The 24,032-nt window shown below is 38.3% G+C and overlaps 1 protein-coding gene across 12 annotated transcripts in view; it reads left to right on the forward strand.

Moving 5' to 3' along the window:
• The window catches only part of GPC5 (glypican 5), a 659,030-nt gene that overhangs the window by 105,245 nt on the left and 529,753 nt on the right, over nt 1-24,032 (forward strand). For all 12 annotated transcript variants that reach the window (XR_009818701.1, XR_009818699.1, XR_009818702.1 and 9 more), the window contains exon 3: nt 15,943-16,637. Coding sequence is in view for 7 of the 12 variants with exons in the window: in XM_061996002.1 (XP_061851986.1) it covers nt 15,943-16,637 (695 nt within the window). In the remaining 5 variants the exon portion in view is untranslated. The remainder of the gene's footprint in view (nt 1-15,942; nt 16,638-24,032) is intronic.

Genomic DNA, 24,032 nt, shown 5'->3' on the forward strand with positions numbered 1-24,032 from the left:
ATCATAACAGCATATGTGGTACCTACTAGTTTTGTGTGGAGTCTGCTACTATTTTGTTCCTGAAACACAAATGATAGTAAAAACTTCACTTGAAAATGAAGCAAATTTTGCATGATCTGGAAGTCTCCTTGTTTTGTTGGAGGTGGATTTTTACAAAGTGCTATTAATTGCTCTTAACACAAATAAGAACCAAATAGATCCAGTCTTAGTTTGGATAGATTTTAATAGCATTATCAGTCTAACCTGCTTGTTCAATGAAATACACAGTTCAAAATGCCATTTAATTGCTTGCTAGGCTATGACTGTGACTAACAAGCGAACTGTGTACTGTATTGTTTTTCACCACACAGTAAAAAAAATGGGGTTCTTGCTCTGATTTTAGTACTTGACATTCAGTGAAAGTAAAGCTTCTAAGCCTGTAAATAATTGTTAAAGCATTGGATCTAGAAGTCCAGAGAAGCAACTGAACACCAAACATGGTAGTTAAACACCAGCCTCCATGGGTTCAGGCTTTGATCCCATATTAAGATCTGACACACAAATTTCAGTGTGATGTGTGACAGCCTGCCGAAGCACACATTCTATTTTAGTCTGTAAACTGGCAGACGTTCGTGATACAAGCGTGTGAATAGGCTTAATGTGTACAGCTGATAAGTGACTTTCATGTGATGCCAGGAAGAAGTCAAACTGTATTGAACAGTAATGTTTTTGGATGACTCATTCACACACTTATCTTTGGTAGAGAATTCCAGCAGCTGGAGAAAATTTGATTGTCTGCATTCAGAACTGTAATCTGAAGACCTGCTGTTTAGCTGGCACCTGACTCTATAGGTGCTGCAGTTTCTAAATTCCGCAAAACACTGTGATTGGATAAATCTGTAAAAACACTTCCATTTCAAATGTTTTAAAAGTTTTTAACCTAAATGTAGTGGCATCCAAAAATTAGAGATTATGGATCTTGGTTTTCACAGAGTGCACAGGATAAGACTCACTACAAAATACTGTAGCAGCCCTGGCTTTTCTTGGAGGCTGCTACAGAACTGATAGTCTTATTACGGAATGTAATATAAGCAATGCAGGCACACTTGCCTTCAAATGAAAAGGAATACATAAGTTTGACTATTTGACTCATTCAGTGTGACAATGCAGACTGAAACTCAAGTAATTTTGAAAACTTTTAAAACTCCATTCTATAAAAATACATTTACTTTCTGTCCGCTAAATAAAAGGACTCACTATTAATCCAAATCATTGCTTTCCTTTAGGATAGCATACTTCACACATTATTTGAAATGCAGTACATTTTCTTGTCAGGATTTGATCCGGGATCTCTCTGGCTAGCGTCCCATGCTCAATTTTTCATTCCTAGGGAGAAGTAATCACAGAGTTCCACTAACACACAACATGAATGAATTTCCTGTGTGTTTCACAGTCAAGGATCAGACCACAGTAAAAGCATAACAGCAAAGATCAAGGGCCAATAACATCAATAAACAACAACTTCCTTATCGGTGTGAACAGTATGAGATTTGCAACCTCACTCACCGCTCTGGCCTTTGAGATCAAAGATCAACAAATGACTATGTGATAAAGCAGAAGCACACAATCTAACCCAGCAGTGGCTTGCATTGTTTTTCTCAGGGGAATTTAGAAGCAGTTACTGGGTAATTTCTTCTTCCCCACCTACCCCCCTGCCAACCCCCCATTATCTCTAGACAGTGCATCAGGTTGGCAAATCACAGAAGGGTAGGGTTTGGAAGGGATCTCTAGAGATCATCTAGTCCAACTGCCCTGCTGAAGCAGAGTCACCTAGATCAGGTTGCATAGGAATGCATCCAGGCAGGCTTTGAAGACCTCCAAGGAAGGAAACTCCACAACCTCCCTGGGCAGCCTGTGCCAGGGCTCCCTCACCCTGACACTGAAATAGTTTTTTCTTATGTTTCAGTGGAACTTTTTGTGTTCCATCTTCATCCCATTACCCCTTGTACTGTCACTAGATACCACAGAAAAAAAGGGATGCCCCAACCTCCTGAGACCACCATTTTGATATTTGTAAATATTAATGAGATCCCCCCTCAGTCTCTTCTCTAGACTAAACAGCCCCAGTTCCCGCAGCCTTTCCTTGTATGAAAGATGTTCCAGTCCCCGGATCATCTTGGTGGCCCTGCGCTGGACTCTCTCCAGAAGTTCCCTGTCCCTCTTGAGCTGTGTAGCCCCGATCTGGCCTCCAGATGAGGCCTCACCAGGGCAGAGTAGAGGGGGAGAAGAACCTCCCTTGACCTGCTGGCCACACTCTTGTTACTGCATCCCAGGATGCCATTGGCCTTCTTGGCCATGAGGGCACATTGCTGGCTCACAGTTAGTTTGTTATCAATCAGGACTCCCAGATTTCACTCTGCAGAGCTGCTTGCCAGCAGGTCAATCCCCACCCTGTACTGATGCAGGGGGTTGTTCCTTCCCAGATGCAGGACTCTGCACTTGTCCTTGTTGAACCTCATGATGTTCCTCTCTGCCCAACTTTCAACCTGGTTGAGATCGCGCTGAATGGCAGCATAGCCTTTTGGTGCCTCCATACCTCTCAGAAGAGAATTGCCTTCTACTATCACCCATCACCTATTTTAGTTGTACTAGTTGTTATATGGGACCAGATTGTGCTGCCTTACTTGTCTCCTGACGTGATGGGCCTTTCCTATTCAGTCTATAGAAGCAATGGAGCTCTGTAAGGGCACCTCTGGTTTTGGGCGAGGTTTCTTCCTCCTGCTGGTCCTTGCTGTTGCAAGACTCTGTTTTTGTGTATTATTGCACCACCCCACCTCCCCACCATGTGCCCGTGGAGGAGATTTTGGCTGTTTGGCTGCAGGCTGTGGGTCCGTTGCAGACTGCTTGGAACCATCTATCTCCCTGTTTCTCAGCCTCTCTGAAGCTGTGCAGCCTTCTTATCACCTCCTGCAGCTCAGCCACTTGCTGCAGGGGGCTTTCCACCTGGGCATGCTTTCTGCAGGCAGTCTGCTGCCTGTCCCTGTCCCTTCCCCCAGGACAAAGACAGGCACAGACACTTCCTGCAGCTTCTTCCTTTAGCAGCTCTGAGTGGAGGCATTGGCCGCTCCTGGGGTAGATGATGCAGACCCTGTGGCCAGAACTGCAGCTTTGAGTTGCCCTTCAAAGTAGTCTGAGTGGGAGCTATGCCTTGCACAGTTAAAGTATCTTTTTAGTTAATCAGTAATCTTAGCTTTGCCTCAGGGATAAAAACATGAGAAGGTGCCTATCTGAACGCACTGATTATCCATATAGCTGGGATAGGTGAAGTATTTGACTTTTAGATGGCTAAAGTTAGGTGGAATGAATCTTGCTTTATACTTTAAAAAGATGGCACTTTGGCAGGAATTGTCTCATTATTATGATACTGAAAATTACCATTCTTTAATATATAAAAAGGAGAAAATATTACTTATTTCCCCCCATCTCAGGACATCATTAAAGAATAATGCAGTTGTGTCATTTTGTTACATATCTATATAAGCTATGCCTCCAGGAAAAATCTAAAACCAATATTTACTTATTTGCTTATTTAAGCTTATGAAAGACTATAGATTTGGTGGGATTGTAGCCACGTTCTACTTGAATGAGAAAGTAAAAAAAATACTATTTTGTATAGATATGTTTTTTTCCAGTATTCCTTTGAGTGGTTTTTGGTATGTTCCATCTATAAAGACACTCTAATATGAGTGTTCACAGACCTGTGTCTGCTCAGTGGAATGGTTTATGTTATGGCACATTTTTCCTCAAAAAATAGAGGTGTCATCTTTTCTCATGTAGATGAAAGTTTCCTAAGCCCCGTATTTCCAGTTGATCCTTGGTGGTTCTTAAAATGCTACTTTCTTCCATGGTTCCTAAATGACCAATGATTATTGTTCATGCCATACAGAGAGTCATTTTATTTATGCAACTGAACCAAACCATGCAGAAAGATGTCAAGTGGAAAAAAAAAGAAGAGTCATAGGAATAAGTCAGGTAATCTAAGAAGTAGTTGTTTAAAGAATGTTCTGATACTCAGCTTCACATAAGTAATGTTCATTGCAGATTCAGAAGCAGACTTCAGTGCTATTTATTGCACACGTGCTCTACTCATGAGCCTCTTAGCATGTGACTAGTCACCTATTTATTATAGAAGAATATTAAGGTATATTAAGACATATTTATTAGCTTTATCTGCCAGCTAGAGGAGAAAGGGATACTTTCCATGCTATTTGCTTCAAGTCAAATGACAGCTTTCTGAGGGCAATTTCCCATCCTCAAGGAGAGGTCACAGTAGGTCACAGTCACAGTAGGTCAGTGTTCTTGATTTTCCTTCCCCCACCCTGTTCTCTCTGGACTGCAATCTGGACAAGAGTTGTAGTCGCATCTGTTTTGTTACTGCTAGACAAGAGGTTAATACATGATCTTGTGAAATTGGATTTGGTAGGTGATTAAAAGGCATCTGCTAAGTTGAGTGGGTAACAGGGTTGCTACTTAGAGACAACACACAACTTCCATTGCCTTTCTCTCCTGCAGCTATTTTATATCTTTGATGTCTGGTAGCAAAGGGTGAGGAAGCTTCATCAGCAGTTCTGGAACCAAATACAAAATTTGAAAGTGAGACAAAAGGTACAGGAGAAGAAGAGAACATTGGAGCACTTTCTTCCAGAAAAGTTGCCCAGAATGGGACCTGTTAGCTATATCAGCATGGCAAACTACACGGGTGTAGGGAGACATTATCAGACTGCAGGCTAAATAATACAATGTGGTTCATGTCCACACCACTCAGGACTACCTCTTTCTAGAGCAAAATGACCACATCCTTTTCACGTACCACTTGTCTGTGTGTGCACTCTTGAGTTTACAGACTTTATTTAAAAAAAAAAAAAAGCTTTTTTTTCAATCTACAGTAGCACGGAGAATGTACCATACCCACCAAAATGAACTCAAGGCTCTATGCTATAGACCTAGGGGTGTCAGAAGGATAAAGGGAGTGGGAAGCTTTCAGGAGCAATATTGGAAGAATGTGGACAGTGCTGAAGCCTGCACAGTTTCAGCTGTACTGGTTTTTTGGAGTAGTCGCTGTAGTAGACCTGTCTATAGAACCACACAGGTTATCTTGGATGGAACTTACAAGAGTGAACTGAAACAAACCCAGGAGCAAGCTATTAGCTATGCCAATATGCATGTGTAACAGGAAATGCACACACATTTATCTTGTGTGACTATTAGGTCAACATTAAACTAACTGCAGACATCAAAAAGAAATGGGACATCACTTCCAACTTGCAGAGGTGTATTGTTCTGCTTCCATACAAGATGTACATTTCCTTTAAGAGTTTGTTACTTTCACCGGATGTTTGTTTTATGTAGACATTGAATTCATGCAGTTGAAGAATACATAATTTTAAAAACATCTAGTTGCAAGAAAATAATCTCTGGACAAACAAATCTCTGGAGGAGATGGAGACGGATGTAATTTTCTATGTTAGAAATTCAGGTACTACTGTTAATAGGTCAGTAATATGGAAGTTTTAAGTAAATTTGTAACTAAGATAACCAAGCTCTACAGGGGAAATAACAAAACTAATGATGACTAGTATAATAGAGTGGATTATTTAGCTTGTCACCATCCACTCCCTCAGTAGAAGATTAAGTGAGAGAGGCACTTTTTTGGCATGATTCATCTCCCCATAAATATTTGGGCATGATTCATCTTCCCATAAACATCTAAAATAGGTTAGATGAATCATACCTTATACATCCACATAGCTTTCTACTGTTGGAAAAAAAAAAGAATATGATATTTAGCTGAGGTGGTAGCTGAGATGAATCACCACTCTGCATACTTGTGTTGATAGGTGTGATAAGCTGATGTGATCTTTAGTTGCCTTCTTCCTTGTGTACTTTGTTTGGCATTGACATTGTTTAGTAAACATCAGTACTTTCATCAGTATTGGCATGCACAGGTTTACGGTTATGTATGAACTGAGCAGTATAAATTGGAAGGCCCCATAATGAGCCTTAGACTTTGTATTGCAGAGGTAAAATGTGTATTAGTAGCTGGAAACACACTAAACGTTACTCTGGGAGTATAATAATATAAATCATATTCTCATGCAGCATCATTAAAAAAAGCAGAAAAGAACAAAATGTTCCCACAAGTCCTGCCAGGTTCTACTGTTCCACTAGTTAATTCTGCCCAAGCCCAGCTATCACTGATGCTGATCAGACTGTTAACAGATAAAGGACCTCTGCACAGCTATGAAGAAAGGTTATTAAGATGTAAGTGGTGTTCACTTCAGCATTGGTTTCCACATTGTTTTCACTGATTGGTTTCTTATGTCAGTTCAGTGTTCTGAACTTCAGTAGTGGTTGTCTTTGGGTTTGTAGAGGTAGCAAAAGACTGAAAAGGGTGAATATATGGGTTTTTTGTTAAACATAAAAGGAAGAAGCTAGAGCATTTTAGACTGCTGAGATGAATTTGAGTTAATTTGGAATAAAAAGCATTCCTAAATATTTAGAAGCCAAATATAAGAACATATCAAGTTGATAAGTAAGAATGAAACTGTATTTACTGGAGACAAGTTGAGTCAAATGAATCTAATTTCCCTGCATGGAAATGGGATCAAAATCTGGGTAGGTGAGAAGAACAGATGCTGAGTCACTTGTCTTTCCTAAGTCTTTTTACACTGTTCAACATGCCATTCTCATAATTAAACAGGGCATTGTCTTAATTAAATTACCATTGAACACATGAAAAACTCTTTGGAAGCCTGCATTGCATTGGTTAACAAATGTTCTTGGTTAGAATGGAAATACACTTCAGGTGTAGTTCTTGGGCAGCTACAGTCATCATTTTGAGCTGTAGTACTGAATGGTGAAATAATCTTCTCTCAACAAGTGAAGGAGAGAGAAATACTCATGCACGGGCTAGAAAATGGAGCTAGAATTCAAAATAGTGAGATCCTGAATTTAGCTAGGAATGAGTTGAAAACTGGAGAAGGAGAGACTTAGGAGTTGTTTTACTGAAATGATGTAGAGAGCTTAACGATTCTTAAAGTGAGTTAAAGAAGTGATGCTGCTCCAAAAGAGATTAACAAAACATTTTTTTAAGTACCTGTTGAGGTAGGGCTGTATATGAATTTGAAACTCCTAAATGTATAGCGTGTCCACTTAAGCACATAATTTGAATGATTTAGACTTTCCTTTGGAAATCGTTAGCATTAAGTTCAACTACATAGAGACAGAATGGGCTTCCCTAATGACTGAAAGAAGTGAGACTGTTCATTTTAATAAAAATAATATAAAATAAATGTATCACAGTTTTCAAGAGTACGTTTCATCTCCTAGTTCACTTTACTGAACTAATCACTCCCTTTGTCTGTATAAATAGGTGAGAAAACAATACAATTCATCTTATTTCCACATGGACACCTAAACTAGGTCAGATGAATCATGGCCATCATTTTCTTTACTGATTAGTTGAAACTAGACTCATCTATTTTGGACATAAATTTTGTATATGAACATGTCTATAGTCAGGAGGACCTAAATACCTAAAAAGAGGAAGATGCAAATAATTCCTTCTAATGGTGAGAGCAAAAGAGAGTATGGTGAGGCACTGGAATGTTTTTCTTCAAGGTTGTGACCTCTCTAATGTTGCACATTTTTTAATAGATTAGGTAATTACTTAAAGGGTGAGACCATAAATCTAATTGAACCTGTCCTGGGTTCAATGGATGGATGAGAGGATATTTCAAGTTCCAACTAGCCCTGTGTTTCTGTCCGCATTCATTATTTAGTGAGGGCTGTTTCAATCCTACATAAGCTAGAATACACAGCTGTAAAGGGAATGGGGAGATAACTATCCAGTTTTGCGTGATGCAAGAGATGTGTACCTCATGTCATATTGCAGGATGAGTCAGATCACAAGATCGTGTGGAAATCACAGTAAGGTTATAGTGTGGAAGAGACACATATTCCCAGCATCTGTTAGCTCCAGCTCTTCCTGGAAAGCATTACATGCCTTGAGAGTGTGTGAGTCAGCAGTGAATGCAGGGGAGTCTCTGCTCCAGGACACCTCCTCTTCTCTTTCCTCACTGACCTTGGAGTCTGCATGGTTGTTTCTCTCTCTCTTCCAACTCTTTGCACCACCACCAGCTGGAAAAAAGAAAGGACAGAAGAAGGAACAGGAAGAAGCCTCCTCTTCTGGCTTCTTCTTAAAAACTGACTGTGGAGGTGTCTAATTGGCTCAGCCCCAGAAGTGGGTCTGGCTCAGAGCTAGGGAGAGTTTCAAGCAACTTGTTACAGGAGTCATCTTTACAGCCCTTTCCCCCTTTCCAGGAATGCCTTCATTTCAAACCGTGACACTTGCCATCCTTATTTATTATGGCAAATGTGTATTGTAAATCTTTATCAATTTAATGTCCTTTTACAAACTGTGCACAACATTTTGTGTCAAAAGATTTACAAACAACTTGATTATGTGATACTGTGATCCCTTGTAATATTCTGCCTTGAATTCTGAGCATATTTCATTCCAAGGTAGTAAGCAATATATTTAGAGTTTAGAAATATTTTCCTTCTACAAGAAAGCACTGCTTGTGAAATAAAGAATGATGCAAGTCAGAGAGAAGATAAACAGAATCCAAGAGGAAAAAAAGGATTTAGTAGAACTCTATTTATTGGTAGGTATTTCTTCTCCTGGCGCCATACAAATAAATCTCTTCTTGTTACTTCCAAAATGGCAAGATAAGTGGTCTCATAGTCATGACTGTTAACAGGATAATATAAGACTGAAGAAAAAAACCCACCAGTTTTGGGAGAAAAAGGAATCACTGATTATAACTTGATCAAAGAAAATAACCATGTGATATTCATTCATTCATGTGATTATTATTTATTCATTCATATGTCAGTCATTAAATATTAAAATACCATGTATCAAGGTATGATTAAATACTTTATATTCCAATTACAACTTGGGAGTGTTTTAAATGTCAGATTCTAAGGCTAGATATTTTAAAATCAACAGCAAAAATTAAAAAATAATTTTATGAACCATTGATGATGATTTTCATTAAGTTATGAAAATTAATGAAGCTCCTGAGATTTGAAAAAAAAAAAAAATCTATTCCAACATTTAAAAAAACCCCAAATACAAGACTTGAAGATCGTAGTGTTATATCAGGTGAACATGAGTCCTGTTGCAGTTCTGGACTTGTTCTTGAATGTAGAAACAGGAAGATGGAGAAGAAAAATAAACAAAAAAAGAATTTTTTGATTTAGAAAGCAAATTTGACATGACAAGGTAGTCAATATCAAGATTACTAAGAAAAGATTAAAACTGAGTGATGATACTAAGTGGATTGTTAAATAAAAATGAGAAATAAAATTATCAATTCAGACTAGCAAAAAGATGTAGCACAATCATGAGTGAAATTCACTTCACCTATATCTGGGACATGTTTTTATAGATTCTGTGGCATATTAAACTTTCAAATAAAAGTTAAATAATTTTTCACATGTGTGAGATTAAAAAAAATGAGGTTTTTATGAGTCCTGAAAATTTCATTATGGGCAAAAAGGAGAGCACACCTCACATATGGTTCTGAGAGAATTTGCTGTCTCCCTGATTAATGTTTTAACGGCTTTTCAAAGTGTAGCTATTCTTTCCATTGTAATTGTAGTGACACTAATGCTTAGAGCCCATATTATCTATGATTGCTCATTCCTATCAATAACCCAACTCAAACTCCTGTACACCAACTTCTCAACTGTTTGTGCTTATCTCTAGTGCTGTGCTGATGTCTCCTGTGCATTGTTCAAGGGAATCATCAGTCCTGAGCACTCTGCTGAGAGAAGTACATACCACTGAAGGAAGTTTTTTCCATGACGAACTTGGACCTTCTTAGGGTTAATTTAGTTTGTTTCAGTCATGTATTTGCAAATGGGATACACTAACCGACCCTCTGGGTCCTTGGGCTTAGTTACACCATAATTACTTATTTTTTTTAGTCCTTCTTTTATTTTTTTAAAGAGAATGATTAAATTTCACACAGCTCAAAAACCCAACCAAAATCCAACCAAAGAAAAAACCAAAACCACACAAGTAAAAAAAATCACGCTGTTATTAAACCAAACTCAGAATCACAGGATATACAAGAAACTCGGGACATCTAAGTATCTCAGTAATTTGCTGTCAAACACAGGAGAATTTAGGCAACACTTTCAAGTTTCTTAGTTTTTTTCCAAAGAAAGCAAAAATAAATTAAAAATCTTAAGTCTGTGATGAGTAGTTATGACTGTAAAGCCTGAAGTGTGGCACTAACACTTGGTAGCATGAAGCTGGTTCAGCTACAGGTTTAATCTGGTCTGCCTGTTTCCTTGCTGACTTCAGTGAGTCCCAAATCTATGAAGTTGATTAATTTCAAATATGTGTTAACGAGGAGCAGTTTTAGTGAGTCTCAAATATCTTCTGCTGGCTCTTATCCTTTTGATCTCTCTCCCATATAACCTTCACAGGCGATCCCCTAATGTATTCATTCCTTATAATTCATGTAAATGTCTTGAAGACTTGATTCTCCTGGCTCATTTTTCTGATATGATAAATGATTAGGGGATTTTGCAGTATATCTGGCACTGTGTACTATTTTGTAGTTAGGAATAATTATACTGAATTTCCCACCTATACCTATTTACCTGTTTGATAGATTTAAAACAAAGATACTATGTATTAATATTGTGGATTAATTTATGTTCCATAATTGCTATTTTCCATAATTTTTGAAAGCCTTTTATTTGTTAGACTGTAACGTGTTCCCCTTAACTCCAATAAAGCAATGTATGCAAGACACACTTGATTCGAGTGTAAAACAGAGAGAGAGTCTGATACTTCTGTATTATTTTCACTGCCCATAAATAGAAGGAAAACATAGAACATCACTGAACAGTGATGGCTACTGGCAACAGGCTAATATTTTCCCATAGGATTTTTCAAGTCATAATAAAGTCATAATATTATTAGATTTTTCAGCTTTTGTTTGGATTTAGTTATCTGGATTCCTGCATATTATGAGCTGATACTTACAGTAATCCAGGCTCAGGAGTTTTGGATCCCCTCTGTACTGTCAAAGGCATTCTTGCTAAATATGATGTCTGTGGCTCAAAGATGAATTTTAATCTATCTGGTTATAATTTACTGAGTTCTATATGTTACCCTGACTAAATGTGAATTAATTTATTTAATATAAACTGATGAATTACTGTTAGGTTATAGGACTTCACAACATGTTGGCCCACTACTAATGCTGTATTTTTCATTTATTAGACTATGTTAAGCACTATGGATATTTAAAAAGTTAATATTCCGAATTTAGTGCATTTTCTAATGTAGCAGCTTGTATAGAACATTTATGTGTGAGAAGAAGGGACAAACTTAAGAACATGCATTTGTGTTTATAACAACTTGATTCCGTACAAATTTGTTTCATTAAATTGATTTCCAAATGTACTTGGTGTAGAAAGATACTTTGCCAAAACTATTAAAGATGAGAATTGCAAGGTTAGTGTAAAATCCAATTTATAGTTTATTTCATTCTACACAGTATTTCTGTTAAATCTGATTAATATCCAGAAATAAAACCTGAGATTTCTTTTATTATTTTCTTTGTGAGTTTTCTAGTCAACATGACATGTGCATACTTTTGTTCTTTAAAGCCAGTAATCCACTGAACTGATTACTACCTTGTGGTGTCTCTATAATTTAGAACTATCTGCAACTCTCAAGAACAGAAAAGTTAAATAAAATTAATGAAAGATTGCAAATCTTTTAACGCAATGACCTGATAGTTCTTTTTACATCACTTTGTTAAATACTCTAGTGGAGTCTCCTTCCTTGGAGGTCTTCAAGACCATCCTGGACATGTTCCTATGCAACATGATCTAGGTGGATCTGCTTCTGCAAGGGGATTGGACAAGATGATCTCTAAAGGTCCCTTCCAACCCGACCATTGAACGATTATATGATTATCAAAAAAGAATGTAATCTATGTACTGATAAGAAGAATCAGCTGAATTAATGCAATACATAAACTGGACAAGTGCTTGTCTGCATTTTTTCCCTAGCCTTGTGTTTTGTTCCTTCTTTGCAAAACTGGGAAGAGAGATATACTGTTCTTTTGAAAATGAATAGATTATTATATTGGCAGCCCTGATTTTTTTATACATAGTAGTGTACAAATCATAACTTTAAGTGTAGACAAGGAAAAATAAAGTTGACACATTTTCCATGGTAAGCGCTAGACATTGTTCACAGTAGTACTGGAAAAGGTATCTGTAGGGTATGTTATAGTGGTAACTATGAAGATTTCATAAAGGATGGAGATAATAGACACTGAGCCTGCAGATTAAAAAATATATTTAGTAACGATAAAAAGAACTTGTCTGGCTCATCTTGGTTACATTTTTAAAGCGTCTTTTGTATGTAATGGATTTATACTGGTTGAAAACTTACCACTTCTTTTATGTGGCTGAATAATTAGGACTGATGATGTTAATCTGGGCAATGGACTTGAAAGAAAGAGCAACACATTGTTAAATCTGTGATGTATTTGCAGGGGTGAACCAGCATAACTTGATTTGTCATTGAGGTCTCTGGAAGTGTTGTAAATGACATAGATTGCCATGGTAAGCTGTTCACAGGCTCTGTTCAATAGTGAAAGTAAACATAGGTCTGCTTTACTGTCTGTCATCCTTCAGGCTGTTTGAGAGAAAAGCAAATCATTGGAATCACTTTGGTGATTATAAAGTAAGAAACGTGGCAGTAGAATAAACCCGATTAACAAATTTTGTAAGAAATCCTAAAATGACAATTAAACAGCACGAAGCAGAATCATAAACACAAGTGGCCAGTATTACCGTATGCCGCTTAACAAAGGACAAATAGTCAATAAATCATGCAGTTAATTATTGTGCTCATTCATCTGTGGTTTACTGGGGCACTAGCAATATGGTGGTTCAGTCTTGAAGGTTTGTTATTGTTTAGATCACATTGTAAAATCTATTGGTTATCCATGTGCAGTATGATTTATTCTTTCATGTAATATTTGTGCCCTTGGTAGTGGGATACTGCATGAATTGTAAGAGGCATTTTAGATCGTGTACTTTATGGTTTTCATCTAAGAAACAGTAATAATAACAAATTGAGGAGGGTCATAAAAGCCTCATACATGTCATTCTAAAGAGATTAGTGTAACATTATTTTACTAACATTACCAACTTTAACAAACTGCATGTGAAGCATTGGCAGAATTTGTGTAGAAGACTGAGTCTACAATTATAAAAATAGCCGTTTTCCTAGAAGGCTTTAGTGATATCCACAATTTATTATTTTAAACTGTCTAAACTGATAACTAATTTGACTGAGATTTTTTGTCTTTGTTATTCTGCTGCTACAAGCTTTTTTATGAAGTCAGTGATAACTGAGTATCTAGAATCCAGTTTGCTTGTCTAGGCAGAGCTATCTAGTACCATTTAAAATGCAAAACATCCACAGAAAGCCTGCAGCTGTTGACACAGGACCTGCAGGATACCCATGCTCTGTTGAACAGGTGGATAAAGGGCATCTACCACAGAAAATAGTGTTAAACACTCTTAGACAACTAAATAAAGCCTCCATAGTACACCTGTACTTTCTTTGCATTCCTTGTTCCTCCAGTAAAAATGAGACGTAATATACAGTAGGATATTTAAAGCAGCTGTCCATGTGTATGTGCCTCCATGTGAGCTAGATGTCCAAACTGCCTTTATATCTGATGGAGAGCTCATCCTTGGTTCATTTGCCTAGAAGTGGACATCAATCTAATATGCCCTGTCTGATCTGTTGTGTCTCATCTGCTGCTCCAGAAGGATGTGGGTCTCCCATACACATGTGTACACCTGAAAACACAGGGTTCAGTGCAGGTGTCTCAGGTACAACCTGAGATGCTGAGGTTGAGAAAATTCACAGAGCTGGTGATGATGCGGGCAGCAGTGCTCTACAGTTACTCAGCTGGCACTTAACGTGTGTGAACTCATGGGATAAACTGAAGAGGTGTTGGTGTATTGAATAGGTCTTCCTTGGTGGGAGTCAGGGCCCTTACCTTAGGGGTCTGAATTTTGAAACAAATAAACCACTTGCTGGATCACTGTGGTAGTTGGCACGAATGAATGATTATAGTGAACATCACTTTAGGAGATATGCACACATGAATGTGCCATAGTAATGAAGAAAACCAAAAAGAAACCAATGGGATGTGCTTCCCTGCTCTTTACTGTGAGCTCTCCACACTTGTTTTCTTATGTCAATGTTAGAGGAAAGGAGAGACGTGGCAAAATTGATTGTAAAGGTCATGTGAAATATGAAACAAAAAAGGTAATAGCAGAGAAATAGAGGTAAGGAGTGTGATTTGTATGTGTCTCATTTTTATTGGAGGAAACAAAGAATACGTAGAAAGTATAAGCAGATTAGTTTAATATGTTTAATATGTCTTCTCTGTGTTCTTTTCACAAGTCATGCAATTTCCAACCCACTAAAGTAGGAGAGAATCACTTCATTGACCTGAACAAGTTTATCACAACATAAGACATTTATTCTTATGTGTATCTATCTATCTATCTATATATATATATATCTTAAAGATGTGCTACTCACTCTGGGTTATTATATTAAGATTATAGTAGGTTTTCTAGTCCTCCTTTCAGTTGGACACTTAACCATCTGACTTCAGAATGCTTCAGTAATTGCTTGATGTAGTTTGACACTATTTGAATCTACCTGTTTTTAACATCACTGATTGGACAACTTTAACTGTACCTCTTGCTTTTTCTCAGTTGAGTTCTATTCACTGTAAATGTCAAAAAGTAAATACTTCAAAACTTGTAAAGCTTGAATGAATAAAAGAAAGTTACTGAGTCTTAGCCATCCGGTGGATAAAATGGATTAATACTTGTAATATGTGTTTCTGTGTATTTTTATTCTCAACTTGAAGTTTCCTTTTGATCTATACATTGCTCCTTTGCCTTCCTTGAAGCTTCTCCAGCAGGAAGCTCCTTAATTCGAAGACCCTTTTTCTGTTTTGAAAACCAGCATTTTTCCTTACCTGCAAATCACAGATAAGTCAGGAGAGAATACTTCTCTAGTTTACTTTGTTTTAGTAAAAACTGATCAGTGTAGTTAGGGATTGCTACCTAATGTACAAAGCAAAAAGCAATTTTTCCATTCAGGCTTTACCAGTTATGCAGGCTTTGAGGCTCAGAGAGGGTGCCCGTCACAGTGCCCAAGGAGGGCAGTTCTGCACGTTCCAGCATTTTGCTTGACCATAGCAGTTGACAGAACAAAGAGCATTGTTTAAAAGCGTATTCTTGTGTGGGTTTCAGACATCTCCTTCCTTTGGAAGACAATAAAACAGCACTGTTTGGTCTTTTAAAAGTTAAGTCTTAATGGATTGGGTGAGCTAAGTTCTTTAATGTTGCATTTGCCCGTCCATTTAGGCTGGTAAGAGGAACGACCTGGAGTGGCTGGGAGTGTTTTAACTTTCCATTGCAACTTGCAGAGAGTCATGAGATGAGAGAGTTTATATATATATTTATATGTATACACATTAGGCAGATACAGTAGACCTTTGTTGTATTTTAAAAGTTGATACTTCGGCTTACAATCAATATGCTATGGATCGTTAATTGTGTTGTAACATTACTTGTGAGGCATTTACCTGCATACAAATGACATTTGTCACAGTTTGTGGGAAGTTTGTCTCTTCATAAATTCTAATGCAAAAATGTATTTATGGTAAATATAAGATGTCCTGATGTAATTAGGCTCTTACTCCAATTTCTTATTTTCAAAACCTGAAAAACAATGACCCTTTTTTTTTTTTAATACAGAAACCTTTGAAATGCTCATCAGACTTGCTGAGAATTACACGAGCACGCTTTTCTGCAATGCATATAGAAACATGGCTGCTGAGGCTACCACACGTGTTCAGGAGTTTTTCACAGATGTTGGGCTCTTCATGTTTGGCACAGACATTAGCATGGAGGAATTTGTCAACAAATTTTTCGATACTCTGTTCCCAGTAGTCTACAACCATGTGATTAACCCTGGTCTGACTGACATTTCACTGGAATATGCAGAGTGCCTCCGAACGGCGAGAAGGGCCATCAGGCCCTTTGGTAACGTTCCCAGACAAACCATAGGACAAATGGGAAGATCACTGCTATCCAGCCGGACCTTCTTGCAGGCTCTGAATTTGGGGATTGAAGTGATCAATACGACAGATCATCTGCATTTCTCTAAAGACTGCAGCAAAGCTTTACTGAGAATGCAGTACTGTCCTCATTGCCAAGGGCTGACTTCAAGTAAGCCCTGTATGGGCTACTGCCTCAATGTCATCCGAGGCTGCTTAGCTAACATGGCAGAAGTTGATCTTCACTGGCAGATGTATATTCAGTCCCTGGAGGAGCTTTCAAGTGCCATGAGTGGAACACAGGATGTTGAGCATGTGCTTCTAAACTTTCATTCGCTTGTTAATGATGCCCTCGTACAGGCTCATATCAATGGGCCGGAGTTATCCAAGCAGGTAAGAAGTGATTTTTATCCAAACTTGGTGCAAAAGTGACACTAAGAAAAGTAACATTGGTAATTATTACTTGTCTGACTGTTTCTCTGGTGCTGAATATATTTAATAGAATCATAGAATGGTAGGTGTTGGAAGGGACCTTTAGAGATTATCTAGTCCAACCCTCCTACAGAAGCAGGTCCGGCTAGATCAGGTTGCACAGGAACATGTCCAGGCGGGTCTTGAAGACCTCCAAGGAAGGAGACTCCACACCCTCGCTGGGCAGCCTGTGCCAGGGCTCCCTCACCTGAACAGTGAAGTAGTTTTTTCTTATATTTAAGTGGAACTTTTTGTGTTCCAGCTTCATCCCATTACCCCATTTCCTGTCACTACATGGCACAGAAAAAAGGGATGCCCCAACCTCCTGACACCCACCATTTATATACTTATAAATTTTAATGACATTTGTGTCTGTGGGTTTTTATTCACGCACACGACCTGCTAATTTCCCATGTTCTATTCACAAGTTTAACATCAAGTGGAGATTCAACATTTTGTCAGCATTTATGGTAAAGGCTTTCCAAATGAAAGGAATTCTTATGTGGAATTTATCTTTTCCCATTTCCTGTGAAACCACATCTGAGTGGAATTTTTTGTTGGACAATCCAATGGAAGCTTCCAGTCCTTCACCCTTTTTATTTAGAAGTTTATATTTTTGGTGGATGCACTGATCAGCTTTTGGTTTAACTTTACAACTCTGTTAAGTTCTGCTGAACAGTAGAAAGTGTCATTAAGTTTGGAACATTAAAACAGTAACAAGGGGAAAGTAAATTGAAAAACTAATTCCACAAATGTTCTATAAAATTGGAATAATAGGCTGACATTTGTGTAAATGAGAGTGTTAAATCTCAGCAATAATATTTGTTTGCAGATCAGAAACTTGTTACACAACATGCTGAGAATAATTATTTTGACACAAAAATTTGGTTTTCACGAACTTAGGAGAGATGTTTAATCACTTCACTGTTATCTTATATGCACATAACGATGAATTTAAACAATCCTTCTTTTAAATAGCAGCAATCTGTCTTAAAGAACCTATGATTTTGCATCTATTATTTGCATAATTTATTAGGTTTCAGAGAAAGTAGTACAATCCATTTGTAGCATGAACTAAGACCTTCCTTACACATACTTGAGAGAAAAAAGCAAGGTGTGTTAGAGCTGTGTTAGCTGTCAATGCATGAAATTAAGACTTTAAGATACTGTTAGGGAAAATACATGTTATTTAGGTACACATTAGAAAGAAAGTGGATCTGCAAATTTATGAAGGTTATGTAAACTGCAAAATTATTCGTATGTTGCATTCAATCCACAATCCTTTTTTTCGTTGAATGCAGACTTCACCAACATTGACATATCCAGTGTTTAATGCTGGATGGCGTATCTTGATCTGGGGAGATGGCTTTTAGTTTTACAGGATACACAGGTCTAAAGGGAGTGTCTGGGTGTCACTGTGATGTGTCGTCAGCTGAGGGGCAGTTATACTTCTAGGACTGCTACAGCCTGCCTCTCTACATGACTAGCTGAAGATGAAACAGTGTCTTCCGCTAAGCAGCTGATACAACCAGTGGCAATGAACAGCTTGACCTAACCAGTTCTTACTAAGACCCAGAGTCTGTTAAAATGGGTTCCTGGTCTTGCTTGTAGGCAGTGAGTGACAGGGAAATTGGCCGTTTCTATGAATTTCCCATTTTACGGTTTTTGTACCAGCCAGCTACATTAGACACAATCTCCTGCTGCTCAAATTCCTTGGTAAAAACTGAGATTTTTTTGGAAAAAGTTTTTCACTAACAGTTTGGCTGAAAAGTGTCTCACTGACGTCTGTCCAACTTCTAATAGATTTCAGAGCTACAGTCGCCTCCTAGGAATATTTCTCATTTCTCCTGGGGTTTTGGGGAGGATCTTTTTTGCCTACAGTTTTCATGAACAAGCTAGAGTAAGAAAGTAAAGGCTCAAGGGAAGGGCTTCTACTATTTCATTTTGGGTCATTTAGTTTTAAAGGGTTCAGACTTGGATTTTCAACAATATACTGTCATTGGCCCAGACTTAAAGTGTTTCAGCATACTCATGTTTTCAAAATGAAAGATTTTACTCTCCAAAACAGTATATTTCATTCAATTTTAATAAAAACCTAAATGGATGAAGAGCCTTTCACCCTGTATTTTGGCTTAAATGAACATTTCAGATTGATGCAAAAATAAAATGCTTTATTTTGATACTCCCAGAAATTTCTGTGTCTTCTTTCTCCCTTTCCCTCATACAATGCAAGGAATACTGAGATTTCTTTTATAATGATATTTTTTGTCAATGTGTTTGTTTGAAGATCAAGAGTTTACTTCTGTTGTGTCAAGATCTTTTCAAATACCATGACTTCCAAATTTTTAAAAGTAAATACTTCATTTTTTACTCAATCTGCATCAGATCTATGCAGGTGGATGTATTTTTCACTTCATCTCTATGTTATAGTTGATCAGTCTTTTCTCTCCTTGATGTATAATCTGGTCAAATAAGAGTCTGATCCATTGAAACACGGTAACCTAGGCAGTGAGTTCTCAGTTACTGAGGATGGCTTGATTACATTTCCTATTTGACCATATATTAGGTATCAAGACCTAATTTTTTGAGCTTTAAGAGGCAGAAGATGTGAATTCCGTTGAAATTAGCTCATTAGTATTTATTTATTTTGTCTTCAGAGTGATTCATGAAGTGTTTAAAATTTTGATAAGCAATTAATGCATCAGTGATTCTAACAGACACAGAAAAGATGATTATGAGCCAGCAAACAGTGGCTTGCTCAGGCACGCAGCAGTCTACGCAGTTCTAAAAACAAATCATCACAGTAAGAACTTTTGTGAGTTTTAAAGAAGCAGAAAAAAAAATCTTTAAATGTTTGTAAGTATGATATATACGTATGCAAATGTTAATATGAGAATCAACAGAGTATCCTGCTTAGAGTTACATGTATTTGTACAGGTCTTTATCTAATCATAGAATCACCAAATCATAGAATGGTGTACATTGGAAGAGACCTTAAAGGTCATCTAGTTCCAACCCCCCTGCAGTGGGCAGGGACACCTTCCACTAGACCAGATTCCTAGAGGCCCCATTCTGCCTGGTCTTGAACACTGTCAGAGATGGGGCATCCACAGTGTCTTTGGGCAGTCTGTTCATCACGTGTATGTTTGTGTAAATAACTATATGTAAAAGATTTTTTTCTTAACACTTTACATGGATATTTGTATTTAAATCTAATGTACATTCATACTTTAAGCTGCTGGCTGAATGACAGAGCCCAGAGGGTGGTGATCAATGGCACAGAATTCAATTGGAGGCCTGTGGCCAGCAGAGTTCCACAGGGATCGGTTCTGGGGCCAATTTTGTTCAACATCTTCATCAATGACCTGGAGGAGGGGACAGAGTGTACCCTCAGTAAGTTGGCTGATGACACCAACCTGGGAGAACTGGCTGATTCCCCAGAAGGCTGTGCTGACATTCAGCAGGATCTCGACTGGCTTGAGAGTTGGGCAGAGAGGAACCTCATGAGGTTCAACAAGGACAAGTGCAGAGTTCTGCATCTGGGAAGGAACAACCGCATGCACCAGTACAGGCTGGGGGTTGAACTGCTGGAGAGCAGCTCTGCAGAGAGAGACCTGGGAGTCTTGATTGATAATAAGGTAAATATGAGCCAGCAATGTGCCCCCGTGGCCAAAAAGGCCAATGGCATCCTGGGATGCATCAAGAACAGTGTGGCCAGCAGGTCAAGGGAGGTTCTTCTTCCCTTCTACTCTGCCCTGGTGAGGCCTCATCTGGATTCTTGTGTCCATTTCTGGACTCCTCAGCTCAAGAGGGACAGGGAAATGCTGGAGAGAGTCCAGCGCAGGGCCACCAAGATGATCAGGAGAATGGAGCATCTTCCTTATGAGGAAAGGCTGTGGGAACTGGGGCTGTGTAGTCTGAAGAAGAGGAGGTTGAGGAGAGATCTTATTAACATTTATAAATATCTAAAGGGTGGGTGTCAGGAGGTTGGGACATCCCTTTTTTCTTATCCCTGTTGATCTTTCCTTACAAATTCTCCCTGGTCTGTTTTTGTCTTCTTCCTCTGGCCATAATGCTTCTTTTCCTGCTTGAAACAATGTGCATTTTTCTGTACTCACTGAAGATGTCACTGACACTTTCCAGAGGATTTTTCCATGCACTGTGAGACTGATGCAGCCAGCATTGTTGTATTTTCAGGTTGTCAAAAGCCTTCATCTTTGTGGACGTGATGGGACGAGGTCATTGTTTCATTTTTCAGTGGGTAAGGAAAGTGAAAAATATCAGCTGGAGGAAATAGTCTCCTATGGGAGGACTTTCTTCAAAAGTACGGAGAAAACATGAGAGGACTTGTGGATAGAGGGCACTCTGTCCTGCTGATAGCAGTAAAGATGCTGCCTGTCAACCTTTTCTTGCTTCAGATGTTGCTTTGGAAGGGACACACTTCATGAGAGATTGTAACCACCCTGATATCTTCTGGAAGGAGTGAACCCTGATATTTTCAAAACAATGAACAAGCAATCTAGGACATTTCTGGAGTGTGTTGGTGACAGCTGGCATAGATGCTAACAAGGAAGAGTGAGTACTCTGCTGGATCTGACACGTACCAACAAGGAGAATGTGTTAGGAATGTGAAAGTCAGAAGCAGCCTTGAGATGGTAAGAGAACAATATCCTAAGAGGAGAAAGCAGTGCAAAAAGGAAGACTCCACAACCCTCAATTTCAGGAGATCAGATTTTAGCCTCTTTGAAGATATGCTTGGAAGAATCCTATGGGTTATGACCATGGAGAATAGAGGAATCCAAGAGAGCTGGTTGATGTTTGGGGAACATCTGCTCCAAGCTCCAGAAAACTCTATCCTGACAAGTAGGAAATAAAAAATAGGCATTAGGAGTCCAGCATGGCATAAGCAAAGAGCTCTTGACTGTACTTAGAAAAAGAGAATGTTTAAGAGGTGGAAGCACAGACAGATGCCACAAGGGTTGCTGTCCAGTAGTATATAGGGTTATAAAAGCCAAGACTGACCCAGAGTTGAATATGGCAGCAAAAATGAACTCTACAAGTACATAAACAGCAAAAGTAAGATATGTGTCTGCTGCTGAGTGGGACAGGGAACTGGTGAGGTATTTAATGCCTTCTTCACTTCAGTCATTACTAGTAAGACTGGCCTTCAGAAATGCAAGTACCCAGGAGCCAGGTGTCTTTGAGTTAGGTTCTGTGTTGGTGTAAGACCCCCTTATGGGCATCATAGACAAAGCAGGAACCTGTCATGTTTGTTGTGTTCTTCTAGTGCACAGTGTGAGCATTGGCTTCATCTCATGGCTAATGTACATTGCCGGGCAAGGTGTTCACTACCATGCTATAAAACCGAGTCTGAACAAGGCAGTGCACATTGTCAGTTTCACAGATATTTGATCAAAGGTAATTAATTGTTCCTTACACAATCTCAAAGTCTGTATGGAATTCCTCAAGATGGGATGATAAAAATTGAGATCAACAGTGATAACCTAGAGATTCTCAAAAGAGTTGACTGCAAAAGCTTTATATCAGCAATAGGTACATTTGTTCTCAAGAGAAGTGGAGGTACTGATGATAAACTGCGGAGGGAAAATGAGCCTTGGTTTAGAGATTGCACAGACACAAACTAAATATGCCATTGTGGGAGAGTTAATTATATTGTTCCTATCACCAAATTATCTAACTGGACTCTGCCATGAACTCCTCTAACTTCCAGCAATGCGTATTCCCATCAGGAATTTGTAAAAGACCAACCCCAGTGAACAACATGCCATACAGTTCTGTCATACTTTTCAAAAAGAGTAAAAAATTAAATATGTAATTTTCGTCAAAGCAGACTTTGGAATAACATTCTGGAGTGCTGCCTGAAGCTTTTGGCATATGTCTCTGCCATCACTGCTTTGCTGAGTTTAAATTACTTGATAACTTGATGAATTTAAATTACTTCACAAGATCAATATAAGCTGATTTGTGAAAACTACTGAACAGTAACTGGATTCAAGTCCTCATTTTTTTACATGTGCATATTATAACAACATTGTGTTCTAAAGGAAGATTTGATAGCTAACCAAATGCACATTTGAGCATCATTACCTTCCATGTCTCTCCATTCACAGATATGCATCCAGATGTAGCTGTGAAAAACTGTGATACTTGTATAATAAAGTATGACATTATCACTCATATTTTTTTTAATGCAGCATGGAGTAAGTGTACTGCAGTCATGACCTCCATCTAATTTAGATTCCTCAAGTGTTATATTTCATTTCTCCATTGTTTCAAAGTGGAAAAGCTCCTTGTTGGTGACAAAAAGTTTTTTTTTCTGAGGTTAAACTAGGCTTTGTTTATCAGAAAAGAGAATGGAGAGCCCTAAAAACATCATGAAAATCAGCAAAACAGGTGTTTATGGCTTGTTTGTAGGTAATGAAAAGTTTTCATTTAATAGTAGACATTCTTCCTGCCTAAACATACCCAGTGATTTGACAACTCTTTCCATCTCTTCTGGTTTGCTTCCCATACCATTCAGTGGCTTGCACTTTCTGAGATCTTAAGTACTACCCTTGTCCTCTATACCACACAGTGTATACTGTCACTATAAATGCCTATACTGTTTTACTGATTTTATAATGAAAATCGGTGTTCTCCAAATAACAACAAAATCTCTGTTACAACATTTAACATAGAAATAGTGATAACCACATCCCAGAGCATCTCCCATATATTGGAATCCCTGTTGTAAGCATTGTGCTGCAGAATTCTTCACAAAATTGGTGCCCTTTTCCAGTGCAATTGGCCTACTTGCCTCTAATGTGTAGAAAAAGGGTTTCAAATTATACATAGAATATTTGCAGAGGCAACTAATACATCCATAGATACGCACACATTTTGTAAAAGTGTGTGTTTCTGTATGATCAACTTCTTTCATTTACCTGTGCAAATTCATCCCAAGTGCAAACAGTAAAGAAAAAAGTAAAATTGATACATATTACTGGACACACACTATTCTAAAATTGTATATTTTGAAGTAGCAGAGGCTGAAGCTATGAAATTGTTCCTGACTAAATAAAGTCAATTGCTGCATTCCTCAGCTTTCAGGATTGGAGTATACGGTGACACAGCTTTTGGTGCCTGTTTCAAGATACGTAATTTCCAGTTCCTCTTTCTTTCAGACAATTTTCCTTTCATTTATGGGAACGAGAGAGGATGTGTTTCTCACCTTTGGCGAGAAGAGGTTCAAATCCAGCACCAAGCTCGTGTCTGACACCTTTCTGAAAAGTGCTGTTTTCAATTCATCTGGGCATC

Source organism: Colius striatus, chromosome 1 (genome assembly GCF_028858725.1).
Source record: "Colius striatus isolate bColStr4 chromosome 1, bColStr4.1.hap1, whole genome shotgun sequence".
In the NCBI taxonomy this organism is placed as follows: domain Eukaryota; kingdom Metazoa; phylum Chordata; class Aves; order Coliiformes; family Coliidae; genus Colius; species Colius striatus.